The sequence below is a fragment of the Aplysia californica genome, unplaced genomic scaffold, assembly GCF_000002075.1.
Source record: "Aplysia californica isolate F4 #8 unplaced genomic scaffold, AplCal3.0 scaffold00042, whole genome shotgun sequence".
NCBI classification, from domain to species: Eukaryota; Metazoa; Mollusca; class Gastropoda; order Aplysiida; family Aplysiidae; genus Aplysia; species Aplysia californica.
Genome location: NW_004797312.1, coordinates 1,391,555 through 1,408,322, shown reverse-complemented (window position 1 = coordinate 1,408,322; position 16,768 = coordinate 1,391,555). Strand labels below are relative to the sequence as shown.

The window sequence follows — 16,768 nt, the reverse complement described above, 5'->3', positions numbered from 1 at the left end:
GTAAATGTAAAGCTCATATTTCAGTCTACTTTTAGTTTATGGCTACTTTGGATACAGACACATTTCAAACTATTGAGATTTGCAAATTATGTACAGGGAAATGGCGTTAGTTATTATAATTACATTTGCGACATTTTTGGATGCCAAAATCGTGTTCAGGGCCCTAAAAAAACCCCCATAAAAAGCTACAAAATAATACCCTTTATAAGACGGGAGGGTTTCTATAAATTTACCAATTTAATCACAATTTAGCCTACTAATATCCTTGGCCGAGATCGAAGAACTTCCAACACGAATACAGAAACCATCACAACAGCCATATCGAATACGGCAGCTGCCAGAGCCATGAGAAATTGACAAAAACTGGTCTAGCCGGCCTCACTCAAGTAACCTGCAAAGTGCACAGATCAATTAAGTAAATACAGAAAAGGTAAGGATAAAATGCATTAGGCTTTTGTTTACACGTAGATAAGGAATCAGAGCAGAGTTTTCAAAGACATTAAGTGAATAAAGAATTTGTTTTTCACTTTTTTCTGATGAAGAGTGTAAAAGTGCTGTTCATTTTGTGTGCAGCTGCAGTCTGCAGAGATCTAATCTAGAGTCTATGACCACCATGATTAGGCGTTTGTTTTTGTTTGTTATTTTTTAAAGGAAAATGATAACCTCCGATTAGTCTAACTCATTGCAAACAAGTGAAGTCTCAAACTGAAGCCCATTAGATGATTAGTATTGTAGACTGTAGAGATTGATTATGATTAACTTCGACGTAGTGATTAGGCTGATTTATTAGAATTAGGTTTTAAAGTTAAAGTTAAAATGACCTGAAGCTGCAGCAAGCACCTAGCTAGCACACTTCTGTGATTGGCCCAAATATAGAATCTAAATCTAGACATCTAGATAGACGTCTAGGTAGAGTTGGGGCGAGCGGACGGACGGGTTCGTTACTCGTGGACTCAGTCAGAGCGAGCAGGTTACGGACGGCCATGAGAGCGAACTGCGAACCTCAAAACAGTTCGTTTTTTTAGGTCCGCTCCACAATTTGACTCTCTCAGCGAGCGGACTGCGGACCTCAAGCCTCAAGTCAGTTCTTTTTTTGGGTCCGCTCCACAATTTTATTCACTGGGCGGGTGGGTAAACGGACGAACTCTAGCAGACGAGATACTCGACGCGAGGTTAGGCCCACGGTCTATTGTTTGTTAATTAGGCCTAATGTTTCAAGCCACTAGCGGTGCCACAGGGAGGGAGAGAGGCTGGTGACGGAGTACTTATGTGTGTAACCTTTCGGGGCCCCCTGTTTTCCTTTTAATTTTTCCAAAAACCCCGGGGGGGGGGGGGGGAGAGAAATTTCCGCCATGAACGCCTAGCTACAATGTGAGGCAGGAGGGTGATTTTTTAATTAATTTTTTTTTGAGGGGGGGGGGGGCAGGGGGTTGTAAGTTGTATGCAATGGAAGGAGTTGCTCCCGTCCGTCCGTCCACCTGCTCGAATGCATGGAGTTTCTCAGTCCGCCCGTCCGCTCGCTGAACGAACTGTTGTCTCTGTCCGATGTGTAGCGAGTAACTCTTCACAAGCGGACGGTTCGTTACCCCTCCGCTCGTTTGCGGGTAGTGCCAGCGAGTAGTTCGTTACTCGCGGACGCTAATTTTGCGAGCCTGACCCAACCCTACGTCTAGGCCTAGAACATATATCTGATGATTTTGCAGTTTTGTTCTTTAATTAAAGTCCAAAGCTGAAAGCCAGGGACCCTTATTTTGCCAGGTCATTGAGGAGTGAACTAGATAAGCGTAGGACTGGAAGGAAACACTAGAACTAGATTTCTAATCTAAAGAAACACCAGATAAAATCAAAATTTTAGCGAAGAATGGCGCTTTTTCGGCAGGTCACCCCCCTTCCCCAATTATTACTCGCCAGTTTTGGCCCCAAGAGTCAAAGAGTAAGGGGGTTTACCCCCCTGACCTAATAATAAGAACAGAATGTCTACGTACACGGTAACCGGGCACCTAGCCTCAGTATCTACGTACACGAATATTTGTCCTGTACTGTCACTTGTTGAAAAAAAAAAGAAAGTCATACAAGTAGCGTCTTGTCGGGCTCGCGATAGTGACCGGTCAGTGAACCTGTGCGTGCGCATCACATTGTGAGTACCGGTTGGGGTCACCAAAGTTCATTCAAAGTCTTGTGCTGCGAAGTATAGAGAGGGCTCCAGAATGGGGGGATTATTGGTTTTTTTAAAGGTACAGTCGGGAGAGGGCTGGGGATGAAGGCCACGCCGGATGACAAAAACTGAACTTGGAGTTCTGAACTGCCCCGTTACAGTGTACGTGACACTGAGACTACGTGCCCGGTTGCCAGTTACTGTGCATGTAGATATTGAGGCTACATGCCCGATTACCGTGTACATGACACTGAGACTACGTGCCCGGTTGCCGGTTACCGTGTACATAGACACTGAGGCTAGGTGCCCAGTTGCCGTGTATGTAGACACTCCGTAATAAAAATATGAGGGGGGGGGGGGCTGAATTTTACCAAAGATACTACACCCTACGGTAAGATGCTGCAGCTGCCTCTTTACCCCTGTAAAAAAAACGTAGCACACGTAAAATAGGCCACGCCCCCAGCGAGCGTGTGACTCAACCCCGATGGCTTGGCCCAGGGCTTGTTGGATAGAGTAGAATATGAGAGCGTCCTAGTTATTCCTACTCTAGGGCCCATTCTAATCGAGATCTAGATCTAAATAATTATATAGATCTAGCTACCAAACTAAAGTATTGATCAACATATTTCAATAATTTGTCTAGATCTAAATTATTTAAAAAGGAAAACATTAGATTAAAAAATAACCTCACTTCGGTAACGTGTGATAAGATCAGAGGATAAATCTAGTGTGCCGGGTGCATAGGCTCACGATCTACTAAATCTAGATCTAGATATAGGCCTAGACATTGACTATCACGAAATCTAGGCCTAGAATATATCCAATGCTATATTATTGATCGTATTGATGACAGGATCTTTAGGAGTATGTATTATTAGAAATCAAAAGATAGTATCAATTAGTATTATATATACCAGGGAACGCTGCAATAGCAGAATAGAGAGAGAGAGGGGGGGAGAGAGGGAGAGAGAGAGCGGGGAGAACTAGTAAGCTATTACAGTTAAAACGACAAACATGCACACAGAGAGAGAGATGAGTGGGTGACTGAGTGAGTGAATGAATGAGTGAGTGAGTGAGTGAGAGAGAGAGAGAGAGAGAGAGAGAGAGAGAGAATACAAAGAATACAACATAGAAGTATATGTCTTATTAACTCGCTCTCTCTTTTCTAAGGGCTCACGCTCTCCTAGCCTTGACAACAGGGTGAAAGTTTACGAGACACTTTCCCCAGTGACACAGTCACCTATGCACTTATTGGACCTTCGTTAGGTTCTTTCAATTTTCCTCAACTACACAGCTGATACCAGCTCATCATAGACGGTGGTGCATGGAATAATAATATACTGGAGGTGCTGTGTGTGCCCCTGAGATTTAAGTGTTATAAATCACGCCGAACCACTTTTAAGGCAACTTTTTCATTGGATGAAGATTAGTTCGAAAAAATTTGGAGGGGAAACGGTTTTGTCCCCGCCATCCAGGAGAATCTAGAGCTAAGTTAGAATAAAGATGCTCCTCGTTTGAATTGTTCCTAAAATACTGTGGCTCGCCGTGAGTATAGCAAAATCGTCACTGTTGAGCTCATAGCGCTTGATTTTTGGTAGTAAAGAAGTGGAACCTACCTAAGCCCCACCCAAATCTTGGTCCACCCACCGCCACTTGATGTTTGTGGAGGTGGTTTTTGTGATGTGCATAAAGATGATTTGATGATGATGATGTGATGGTGGCCGTGATGATGATAAAATGTACAGAAGTGTACAGAAGTGGTCAGGACATATGGTGTGCGCGCGTGTGTGTGTATGTGTGTGTGTGTGTGTATGCGCACGTGTGTGTGTGGGAGCGTGCGTGCGTGCGTGCATGCGTGCGTGCATACAAGTGTGAATGAGTATGTATGGTGAGAGAGAATTGAATTGAATTAGACTTTATTGACTTTCGAGGCCAATGGCCCATACGTCATAAAAAGTTAAAAATTAATATGCAAAATACTGATCTCTCTGTGTTGTGCTAAAGAACAAATTACATAATAACCTACAACACAGAAAACATACAGATCTATATAATATTTGCATCTAGAATCTAGTTCTACACCTAATGGAATGGGCCCTCACACAACTAAGTACAGAGTACAAAGCATTGGTCATAGTCAAGGATGCATGATTCAGAGAGTTTCGTAAACAAAGCTTACAGGCTAGACTCTGATCACTCTAGTTTAGCTCTAATCTAGACTCTAGATTTAAAAAATCAATTTGACATTGTCTTTCCATTTTTCGTCTTTTGGGAATCTGAAGAAAGACAATTATTTAGTTTTTCCTCTGGAATTAAAACGGCTGATCGCTGCTGAACAAAACTGGCCAGCAATGCCGACAGCATGAGTGTTGCGAGTCTCTCGCCGTGTTTGTTTACATACTGTCCCACGCTCGCCGCTAGTGGTGCTAGGAGTCGACGTGCCTCACAAAATTGGGCCACTGCAACATCTTACCGTAGGCTGTACTATCTTTGATTTTACCATAATTTGATGTTTTGCAGTTAGGTTGCATCCCTGTTCTTTGTGTTGCCCATTTGGTCATCAAGACTTCTGGATTTTTTCTCTGGATGTAAACAAATGGATCGTGGACTTTAGCGAATGGGACTACAAGATCACCAAATAAATATATATATATCAAGATCTATATCTGGATAACGTATTTCCGCCACCTATTTTTGTCACACACAAACACACACACACAAGCGTACACACACACACAGCCCAAGCAGTCCGTAGCCCATGCACACTTAGCGGCAAAGCGGGCCCACCATGGTGAAATCTAGTCAACTGGCGTAGACGCTTCCCAACCAATAGCATTTTGGCTATTCTTTTGGCAGCCTGATAAATAGGCTTTTGACTATTGCTTTGGCAGCCGGACGAATAGGCTTTTGACTATGGGTCCGGCAGCCTGACGAATAGCCACTTCCTAAAAAATAACACAAATTAATACCTAAAGAAACCAAACACGGCGAGATTTAGTCAACAGTTACTGGCGAGGGAAACCCAAGAGTCTTAGGGGAAACCCGGGAAGACGGCAAAATTAGATGCGGAAATGTGTCATCTATATTTGGGCCAATCACAATCGTGCGTTAGATGCTCGCTGCAGCTTCATGTGTTAAAATGTAAGATTTAACTTCTCTAAATTATTTTATGTTCTGACCCCCTAACCTGATCTAGCCCAAAATGGTTAAGTTGGAAAGTTTTCTGTTGCGAGTGACCACCCCAACAACAAACACAATAATAGAGAAAACACTCCCTAGACAAAGAATTTATAAATATCCATATATCTGGGCCCATAAATGCTCAAAATTACCCACCTTCACCCTTAAATGAATTTAAAAGCCAATGATGTGACTAAAACTATTAGAAAAAGTCTGCCCTGGTTATGTTCGTCTGCCCTGCTTATGTTCATCTGCCCTGCTTATGTTTATCAGTAGTACAAATGTACAGTTAATTCGATTTTCCTAATACAGCGAAGCAGTCAAAACACACGCACAAAACACAGAGGGGCTTTCGTGGTCCAGAAGTATAGTGTTCGCCTCTCATTCCATAGGTCCTGGGTTTGAATCCTGACAGCAAAGTGAAATTCTGTTCTTCTCTAAAAAATTAGCTCGTTTCACCTTTCCTGCTCTATAATCATGTTCTTTTGTCTGCTTTCATCTCCACTCGCCCACTCCTCAGAGCTCCTGACTCCTTCCGCTGCGTTTCTGTAGCTACTCACAATCTCCTCTAGGGCTACTGCTGTCTTTCAGCCACATCCTTGATCTCAAGGTAGATAAGATCGAACACCTTGCCCTCTTGGATGAGGGTGGATAAATCTCGGAGGTCTCATGTGCAAATTGCGTATGTTAAAGATCCCTTAGTAGTCGTAAAATTGATAAGAGTATTAAGAGTAGGCTTCGGCCGCCATCTGGGCAAAGTTCAAAATTAGTTCCTCTCCCAAACTGAAAATGCTTATTATTGTGTCCTGCAAGTTCATATGACCTTATGCAAATGTGGGCGCCGTACTACACTTATTACCAAAACACTTACACGTACGCAGGCATGCACACACAAATACATGCACATTCACACAAACTCTCCTTCATTGAATGATCAACATTATTTCACTATAAAAATGCTCCCTTGCCTGGTTGTGTGGTACAGTTATGTGAATTTTTCCAATTTGTACTTCTAAACTTACACACACATTCACTTTTACACACTCTTGTTCTTTCAGCGTGTAATGTAAAGAAAAGAGCAAAACTGTTGAGTTGTATTTGATAGTGTCAGAATGTTTTGTTTTTCTTTCAGTTTCCGTTGCAGCAAGACAAGACCATGGCTGCCAGTAACCCGCAAAAGGAAGAGGAGGAGCTTGATGACATGAAATTGTTTGATGAAATTATGATTGCCCCTCATAAGATCAAATACATCAATCCACGATACAAAAAGGTATTTTAGCTTTTTTTCTACTATAGTATGTTATAGTATGTATATTTTCAATTTGTAACAAGCGACGTGTCTAGTAGTCATATCAGTGGAATGGATTGGGAGAGATTATTTGCATGCTAGAGAAAGGTATAAGTGAGAAAGATGGGGAGAAAGGGATATCTTTTGCCAGACAAAGAAAAAAAGAAGGAAAGAGAAATAAAATAAAGTACCCAGGTACAAGAGAAAAATTACATCAATTGAGTAGAATGTAACTTCTCTGTGTACTTTTTTTGTTGTTGTATTTGAAATAAATGTTTTTATTATTTGTTTCCTCCAGGTGAATGCCAAAATGTACGACTACAAATGTGACATCAAGCTCAGTGTTGGGGGATCAAACTTCAAAGCCCATAGAGAGGTATTTGATCTTGCATTTTGTTCGGGTTTAGTCTTTTTCCTGTTTCGTACATTCCCATTACTAGCAAATCCAGGACATGCTACTCTAGCAACGGAACTACTCAATATAACGCAAAAGAACTCTTTGGAACTTAAATACTAATAACCTGTACTCTGTTCTTATACTGTTACTGGAAATATCATGGAAAGCCTATGGAAAGCCTCTCAGAAGTTTTTATGCCTTCAAGCAAAAATTGTTAGCTGAGGGTTTCAGTGCGATTATTTCTATCCTTTTCAATTTGATTCCCCACCATTTGGTGCAGGTTTTTATAAAAGTTGATTTGGGGGCGTGACTGGTAGGTTCTAGTATTTTTTATTTTTCTCTGTTGTTGACTGTCTGTCTTCCTTCCCCCCCCCCCCCCCCCCCCCACATACTAAATGATCATTACTGTGTCAATAGGCTACTTTTTATTCAAATTAAAACTGAACTGAACATCTCAGGTGCTGATGCAGGCCAGCGACTACTTCTCTGCCATGTTCAGCCATGACATGCTTGAGAAGGAGCAGGATGTGATCGAGCTGCTGGAGATGTCGCCCAACGGCTTCACCCTCCTTCTTGACTACTTTTACCACGGCCACGTCACACTCAACCCGGACTCAATAGAAGATGTGCTGGAAGCAGCTCGGTTCTTCCAGGTTTGAAATACATGTGGATTTTAAGAATAAGTGTATTTGTTGAGTTAAACTTAACTCTATCTGAAGCTGCATCTTGTTTACTTCTGATTGCATTAGTTAGTGGTGCAGTATTTATTTATTTTGTGTGAAGTAGGTAACATATTGCCAGATATTTCACTTGTACAATACAATGGTAGAGTAAATTTACCCTCAGGGATAAACTAAAGTCTTCTTTTTAAATTGCTGCCTAGTTTTAACTCAACTGTAGGAACAGTGGTAAACTGTGGCCCTACTCGGTGTACTTTCTGAGTCTTGAAAGAGCTCTTTTTCATGTCTTTACTATCAACATTCCAGGTGGATTGGGTTGTAGAAGTGTGCTGTGACTACCTCGTTCATCAGCTGAGCATCGACAACTACCAGACCGTTCTGCAACTGGCAGACAAGTACCAGCTGGGCGACTTGCGAGGGGATATCTTCCGCTTTTTGGGCTTAAATGTCATGCGGCTCTCAGAGGAAAAGGATTTCTTCCTGAACTTTGATCGTGAACTCCTTACCAAGTTCCTGAAGGAAGATGTATTTGTGGAGGCTGATGAAGAGTTTGTGCTAGAGCTAATCACAAAGTAAGTCGTTGGATGACTTCAGTGGTTTCTTTTGTTTTCTGTGCCAGTGGTTAATGGATATTTGTATGCAATGAATTTATTCCATTTTGCAGCATCATTTTATAGACAAGAAAAGGAACATTCTGGTAATTCAGGTCTGAAAAACTTTCAGAATTTTATCATTCTTTAAATCTGTTCTAGATATTAAATACCTGATATCTAAAGAGAAGCTTTTTTGAGTTCTTACGTCAGCGGAACACGAAGTGTTTTTAGAATATTTTCAGTTGGGCTTAACGGGAGGAGCTACCCTTGACAGCCATTTTCTATGTTTGTCGCCCAAGATCAAATCTATGTACACATATAAGTTAGGCGTTGTAAAATTTCTTTATACGCAGTTTTATTTTGGCATAGCTACAGCGGATGCTATGGAAACAGCCGCCATCTTCAAAATAAACAATGAATTTCAAATCCCTAAGGCTTTCTTATTTAGTGACCAAATTTGACCAAATTTGAGAGTATACCTGAACCAGGTCCAATTAGAGTAACAGCAAGTTTTTTTCAATAAGTGCAAAAGAAAAAAAAAGAGAATTTTCCCAAAGTATAAAAAACTTTTTCTAAATTTAGGTTGCGAAATAGCTTGCCAATTGAAAAGTGTTATTGTTTTCGCAAATATCTCTTTTTTACATTGCGATCTATGTTTCCTGGCAGTTTCATGTCGAAAGGATGAAAGCTAAAGAAGGAGTAGGGAAAAAAACTGCAAAAAATTTACATTTTGCGAAAAACGACAATTATTGTGAAAATTCACTATATTAACCCATCCTCATTTTTTCAAAGGCAATTTCCGAGGAGAATAAAGACTTTCTCAATTGTATCCATGATATTTTTTGACAAAAAACTGGTTGATCTTAAAAAAATCAGCCGACATAAATTTTGCATAGCCTGACCCAATATCTGCAAAATCAAGGGTCGCTCCTCCCCTTAAGATATAAAGATGCTCTATCTGTGTATGAAAAATGCCTTGCTAGTTTTGAGAGTCCTAATTTGTGTAAGAAAAAGTTTTATTTTATTCTTGAAGGCAAGTGGCTTCGTCATAGACCTTGCAGATATGTAATGTTGTAATTAAATCTTAATATGCTTTTCTATCTTATAATCCAATAGTTTTGTCTGTGAATGGTGGAAGAGTTTACCAGTTTTATAGTGTTTTCTTCATTTCATTCTGTTTCTTTTTCTATTCTACCCTCAAAGTTACTAGTGGTTAGATAATTTGTTGGGATTGTGGTCCAGACTTTCTAGTCATAAACGTTTTATTTCGTGTATTTATCGTTGTCTTTGAGTTATACAGGCAAGGTGCAGAGGGCCTCTATTTTGCCTTGTCCTGAGTATTCTTGAGCAATATGCAGTCATGGGTTTTGTTTCCATTTCCAGAGGAACCAAACAGCTACCTCAGTTGGTAAGGTAGCAAACCTTTGTTGTGAGAAATCCTCATGGGAGTCCATGTCTGAGCATAGATTGCTTAGAGAATTTTTTAACTGTCTTTATCCTGTCAGTTGGAGAGATGTGAGATGAGTTTGAAGGTGAGGCCTTAAAGGCCTAATTCGTGTTAGAACTTATTGAAAGACTGTGATAAAACTGAAAGGTTTTGTCTAAATGTTTTTTCTTTTCTTGCAATTTCCCCAGCTGGGTATCTGCCAAGCCTGAGGAGCGCCAGGAGTACTTGCTGCCTTTAGTTCGCTTGGTTCGGTTTCCGCTCATGGATGCCGATTCTCTGTCTGGTATCCATGGTGACCTTCTGAAGTGGCCTGAGGTTGCAGATGCTGTGGAGGAAGCGAAACACTACGCCAACGACATCGCGGGTCAAAGTCTCTTCAGAGGTGATGAATTTGTATAAAGACAGTGGGCATATTGCTTAGTTTTCCTTTTTTAGGTTGCAAATTTCAACTGATTCTTTTCAAAGCTTTTACAAGGAAAATGGGATTGGTTTGGCTGTCCAATCAAGAGTAGCAGAAGATATATTGTGCTGTCTGATTGGCTCACAACCACTCAGACCATACTGTTTCTATTTGTTATGCCTTCCCCCAAATGGTCTCCACCAACTGACCCAAACACTCTCTAAAATAACATTAGGTCAGAGCCAGATGATGAAATGGGGGGGGGGGGGTGTACTTAGCACAGTGATCACTGGTCCAATGCTGATGTTTGGCGTCTAAATTTATCATTAGTTAAGTGTTGTTCGTTGTATAATGGTTAAACTTTTCTCCATGAATGCAAAAGACTCAAATTTAGTTTCCACATGGTTGAGTGTCTCCATCTTTCTGCTTGGTTATAGTTTCCCAAACAGTCCCATTTTGACCCTAACAATCACCATCAAATTAACCCTCATCCTGCGGGAGCCAGGTTTATGTAGCCCGATAAGCCTATTTCGGCACCTCGCCTGCGTTCTGGTCCCGAGTCAGTGTAGCTCCTGGCTCAGCGCACTCGCAGCGCGCATCCTCTAACGTGTCATTCGGGTCCCGAGTCGGATCCCCATTCACGCAGGTCAAGTGTGTGTGCGTCAGTTTGCTTGAGTTTGTGTGCGTTTGTGGCCTTCTTCTAGAACCACCTGCGTTGGTTAGTAATCGAGGCATACGTCTCATTCAAAACATGCCAAGTTGATAGCTCTAGATGTTCGTCCAATGAAATTATAGAAGAAATTGACCCACTTAGACATGAGGAGCTCGAAAGGATAGTCAGGAAACAAGACTTCCATTTTTCTATACAAAATATTTCAAATGAGCTTGATTTTGTATGAAATGATACTACCTGATAAAAAATGAGCTTGTTTGATAGTTTTGAATACCCTTGTGCAGGTACAAAGAACAATTTGAGTGTAAAACATTCGGAAATTGACATAAATTATCCCTTTTCGAACCTCAGGTCAGTCATAACAACAAAAGCGTCCAGAAAGGTTATTCAAATGGGCGTAACTACTCGTAATGTCTTATCAGCTTGTGAGAGGGGGTTATTTATGTGTTTGTAACACTTTATAAATAGAAAGCTATGAAGGATAGAGCGTTATTTTCATCATCAGTTAACACACTCCCACAGTATTCATGGCGAAAACATACGTTTCCCGGCGCGCGCGCTGTACACCAACAGTACACACTGAGTGACCCCGGCGGCCTGCCCGGCATGTCTGACGTAATCGGTTGCTGATAAGATACGCATCTGGGCACAGACGCAGGATAAGAGTTAATGATGAGATCTGTGTTTATTGAGAGTGTTTACAATCATATTCCTTGATGACTGTTAGATGTGCAGACATAATAATGTCAGGCCTCTTTATTCCAGGCCCCCAGTTCATGTCCCGTGGAGCTCGGCCCACAGTGGCCATGCTCATTTTCACTCCAGACTACTGTACCGTGACCTACTACGACATCGACTCGGGCGCTCGCTGCCAGGAAGAACTGGCTTTCTCGGGAGAAGAGTCACAGTTTGAGTTCTCCAGCATTGCCAGAGTGGGTAACTTCCTGTATCGCTCTGGGGGTTACGACGAACGAGTGTGTAGCAGTGCCCTCGTCTACCGCTACAACCCACGTTATCGGAACTGGATACAGCTGGCCAGCATGGCTCAGCCGCGTGTTTCGCATGCTATGTGTGCCTCCGAGGACCAGATTTTTGTTTTCGGTGGGATCGAGCACACCGTTGGGGATATCGGAGATGAAGACAAGATTCTGTCCTCTGCGGAAGTGTACAACGTACGGGATAACGTGTGGCAGGACCTGCCGGAACTGCCCGCCGGATCGTACAACCAGGCAGCTTCGTACAGCGATGGCAATGTGTATATTAGTGGAGGTATCAGCGCTGACCCGTTTGACAGTGTCCCTATGTGCACTCTCTGGCGATACGACATACAGAACAGGTCGTGGCACAATCAACGCGACATGCTGTATTCTCGGCAGCGTCACTCCATGACCACTGTTGGAAATAAACTTTACGTGTTCGGAGGTTACACAGCGGCTAACGCTGGTCCCACTGAGGTCTTCAAGGACTGCTTCAGCAACGAAGTCTTCGACATCGAGACCAACCAGTGGACAGAAATCCGGCCTATACCGGAAACGTTTGGCCATGTAATGCGGACTGTTGGAGTCTGGAATGGAAGGTTTTTCCTGTTTGGTGGAGGCAGCCTCCACTCATACTACATCGATGAGGATCGGATGGAATATGGAGATTATGTAGGCTTGTCTGTGCAGAAAATAGCTGTTCTAGACGTAGCCTTCCCAACATAATGCCTATTTTAAGATCTTAGTAACACAATGACAGATCGATAACCCTGCCACTGTATTATGCTTGTTCTCTCTGCAATTTGTACAGAAGAAAATTATGAAGAAATTACTGTCTTATCTGTGGGCCTTTGCTGTTTGGTCTTCCAAAATGAAACTGAGCTTGATTCAATTTAGCCCTTTTGCAAATGTCAATGGAATCACAATGTGTTTCAACATACCCTAGACTCTTTCTGCTTATTGTTGTCTATCATTCCACTGGTGCTGTTTTTTTCTTTTAAGTTCTCCACAAATGTGATATGGGTCAATATTGTTGCTCAGAGTTTTCTGCTGTGTTTTATATACATATTATATATATACTTTCATATAATGTCCTTCTTTGAACAATTGCTATTCCTTATTTATTGATTTGCCCCAAGGGTGGGAATTATATGTTCACAATGTGTCTGTAACAAAGCTTTTGATAATACGGAGTTGGGTCTGAGGTTTGGTGTGTTCACTCTTTTTTCTTGTAACTTTTTAGTGTATGTGTTCAGGTTTTTGGGGGGGTTTTTTGCTTCACACTCATATATATGACTTTTCTGTGCTGATGGTGATGTCATACTTTACCATGACATTCTGTGAACTTTATCTGAGATTAAGACTTTGATCAGTTTTTAAATCACTGAGTGCAAAACACGTAAGATAACTCAAGTACGCACTCAGAGTAAAAAAATTCCAAAAATTTTGAGATTAAAATTTTGACCAAATTTATGAATCACAGACTGTGATGACAACTCATAAACCTTACATGCTTCTAATTTTTCCTTCATTACACCCCCCTCCAATAAAAAAATCGTCTTCTTTCCTGGCACACACATGTGCCTATTTTCAACATCTGAATTGGAAAAGTGAACAAATGAATTTGTTTGTTTTTTTAATTTATGTTTTACAGAGATAATGTGTGGTCATAATTTTGAGGTACTGTCTCCTTTACCTGTAGACTGTACGGAAAGAAGAGCGAAGAGAGTTTACATTTCCCTTGTTTTAAAATATCTCTTCTCACTTCACAAATGTCTCTTCTCACTTCACAAATGTCTCTTCTCACTTCACAAATGTCTCTTCTCACTTCACAAATGTCTCTTCTCATTTTATTCACGTCTGTTTCACTTTGCAATTCGTTATATATTGTTTCCTGCCCACCCAGTTGTCTCTGCCGAACATTATACTCGTAATTGATCCTGCCTGGTTCCAGTCCTATACTGTATTTCATACCTCTCTTTAGCGTCAAGCTGCGTTGGTCTTTCAATCTACAATTGTCTTCTTTTTTTTTTTTTACAAAACAAAGCCAATAGATGATTTGCTCCCTCCCTCATCAGTCTATTGTCAATCCCTGCTTTGCCCTCTATAGGTAATTGTTGAAGTGAGACCTGTAAACTTTTTGAGAGGACAGCCTTTTTAGGTCACTGAAAGCATTGTACAGTTTTTGTCATTTTGCAGTGTTACATGGTTTGTTCCCGATAATTATTGCATCCTCTAGGCTTTGCCATCCTTTTGTTGTTTGCTTTTTCCAATTTGTAATAATTATTTTCTCCTTACTTCATCCCAATTTTTCTAATTATGTCCCTTGCTCTTCCATGTGTGCGAGCACAACGTATTATAATTAATGTGTGCTATGTTTCTAGTTAAAAATGAAGTTTGGAAAATGGGTACCTGCTCCTGATTTTTGCCCATGTTTCTCTGTTGTTTAATTATTTTAGGCCCTTGTGCTAGTGTTGCCACGTCTCTCAACAATTACATTTTGCAAGAAGTTTCAAGTCAGGGATTTTTCTGTTTGAGGTTACGACTACTTTTATCTCTATGCCTCTAAGCGTGTGGTTTCGAGCACACCACTGGTAGATAGTGCTTCTGTAATCTCCATCTGTCATTTCCCTCATCTAGCCCTGCAGCTCTTTCCCAGCATAATGACTGTTGTTATTGTGTCAGTGTGCTTCTCTTTGCTCAAAACAAAAATGAAATATATAGTAACTTCCCTGTTTGAAGCACTCATGGCTGATTCAGTGTAGTCTGTTACTTTTATTGACTTGTTTGTCACTCACACCAAAGTTTTCCTTGATTGAGTTATGTCTCGTAGACAGGACTCCGCCTTATTTTCTGCTTTGCACCGTAGTATTCACATTCAGAGTTCTCTTGTGTGTTGATTTTGCATTCCACTGTTCTTTTTCATATGGGTAATTTCATTTTTATATCTTTTGTCTTGGGGGGGGGGGGGGGGGGGGGGGGCACTACATGTTTTTTTTCCCGTTCAATGTTTTCAATGTCCCAATGTGTCGTGGGTGAAATGTGTCCGTTATTGTGCTAACTCTGAGAAAACTTAAACTGCAAAAATTGTGAAGAGCGCATTACAAAATCGTGTGCCATAATTATCACCTCATTTCTGAGTGCACTGATGGCATTGTCTGTGTTGAACATTTAAAAAAACAACTTTAGTTTAAGCAATAAAGTAGAAGCGTGTGAGCAGTGTGTAAGAGCTTGAGTGGGTGGTCGGAGGGCACCTCTGGTAGATTCTACTTCTTTACTTTCCTTCTGTTGTTTTTTTCCATCTGTCTTACCTTTTCCCAGCACTAAATGACTTTTATCGTGTCAATATGCTTCTCTGTACTCAAACAAACAAATAAGAGCTTGTGCACACTCTTGTTGTTCTGGCCTTGATCTGTAGGCTGGTGATGACTTGTCTGGCCAGATTTCTAATTTTGTTCTTATTTTGACAGGACCCAATACTTTTTCCAGCCTCTGTTACCTTGCAATATTGGGGGAATCATCTGATATCAAAACATACTTTTCTTTCTGAGTCAGTGACATTTGGTTTGTGGAAGCAGCTGCCATTCAGAAGGCAACCATTTTGACAAATGGAGTTTGGAAGTCGAGGATGTAACTTTGGATATTAATTGCCTCTCTTTTTTTGCTCGAATAGTTATGATTGCGTGGCATGGGCCATGCTAGATGATGCCAGGTCTAGATTGAAGCAAAACTTTGGTCAGGGTTTGGTAAGTGTACACTGGTAGGCAGGCATTTTCCAAACCTGTAAGACAGTTGACTAGTTGTACAAGTGTACGCTGCTATCAAGAAGTGTTCCATCTTTTTTTTTCCATATTTTTTATCCATATTTTTTATATTGTTTTCGTCGACAGTTCATTCTTCTTGCTACTTATCGGACCCAAACATTGACTTTGTTTACTCAAGCTTGACAATGTCTCATAAACCATCAGATACCAAACTGTCTTCACCTGAAATTTATATGCCTTACTCAGTTTTATACCATACAAGAGATTGGTGGAGGCTCAGGTGTGGTCTGTTTTATTTACCTCTTCCTTTTAGTTTTAGTATTGTTTTATCATAAAAGGTGTTTGGTGAAATTTCAGCATTATTATACTCCACAGCTCAACAACTTCTTCATAGTGTCTTTTGCATGTATAATAATAAACACACACGCACATGCAGTCGGGTGGTTAAAGGGTGCCAATGTATAAGGTCCGACTATTTTACTTTCCCTTATCGGTTGTTTCTGTCTGTCTGTCTGTCTGTCTTACTTTTTTCCAGCACTATATGACCATTATTGTGTCAATGTGCTTCTCGTTACTCAAACAAACATACGTGCACGAATGCACACGTACACACACACACACACACATAAGAATGCACACTCTTGCACCCAGCACCCACATTCACCGTCCCACCTGTGTAATATTTTCTTTGTTGTCTCAGTATCAGACACTTTCTTACAGGGGAATCAATCAAGAAAATTCTTCACTCGAGGGTGTATTCAACAGTATTCAGAATTTTTGCAGTAACATCACAGCTTTCTTAACTTAGATGAGTTCTGAATGCTCTGAATTTGTGGATGATTGGCGGGTGCTCTGGTGTGGATTGCTCCTTCTTTCCTATAAAACATCTGTCGTCCTTATCTCTCTTCCTCCTTTTTTGTACTTATTACTCTCTTGTAAGGCTTTTGTCTTTGGCACTTATATGACCTTATTGTGTCGCAAGTGCCGTAAATTTCTTGCTGAAACTAAAGTCCTGAATTTGTTGTAGATGTCCAGAGAATGCCATTGATGCTTGCTACTTCCCCGCTATCTCTCCGATGTTTCCGTTCATCCGTCTTTCTTTGCTCTTACTCTAAAGTAAATGAAGAGTATCATGTTGATCTTTTATCTTTGAAAGAATATTGTTAATATTGTTTGGTTCAATATCCTCCTCTGTTATACAATTTTTTCTGTGC

General features: G+C 40.9%; 1 protein-coding gene across 1 annotated transcript; it reads left to right on the top strand.

Moving 5' to 3' along the window:
• Nucleotides 1-328: 328 nt before the first annotated feature.
• On the top strand, nucleotides 329-14,877 carry LOC101854624 (kelch-like protein 36). The gene is made up of 7 exons (XM_005092204.3): nucleotides 329-430; nucleotides 6,468-6,605; nucleotides 6,922-6,999; nucleotides 7,479-7,673; nucleotides 8,007-8,272; nucleotides 9,929-10,122; nucleotides 11,579-14,877. Exons 2-7 carry the CDS (start codon nucleotides 6,492-6,494, stop codon nucleotides 12,514-12,516), a joined length of 1,785 nt encoding a protein of 594 aa, XP_005092261.1. The 5' UTR covers nucleotides 329-430; nucleotides 6,468-6,491; the 3' UTR covers nucleotides 12,517-14,877.
• The last annotated feature ends 1,891 nt before the right edge of the window (nucleotides 14,878-16,768 follow it).

What these genes read in the sequence shown, in the direction of transcription:
- LOC101854624 (XM_005092204.3), top strand. Translation starts at nt 6,492, where the DNA reads ATGGCTGCCAGTAACCCGCAAAAGGAAGAGGAGGAGCTTGATGACATG. An exon ending in ACTTCAAAGCCCATAGAGAG is followed by an intron (nt 7,000 to 7,478) that starts GTATTTGATCTT and finishes TGAACATCTCAG; the next exon opens with GTGCTGATGCAGGCCAGCGA. An exon ending in GGGTCAAAGTCTCTTCAGAG is followed by an intron (nt 10,123 to 11,578) that starts GTGATGAATTTG and finishes TCTTTATTCCAG; the next exon opens with GCCCCCAGTTCATGTCCCGT.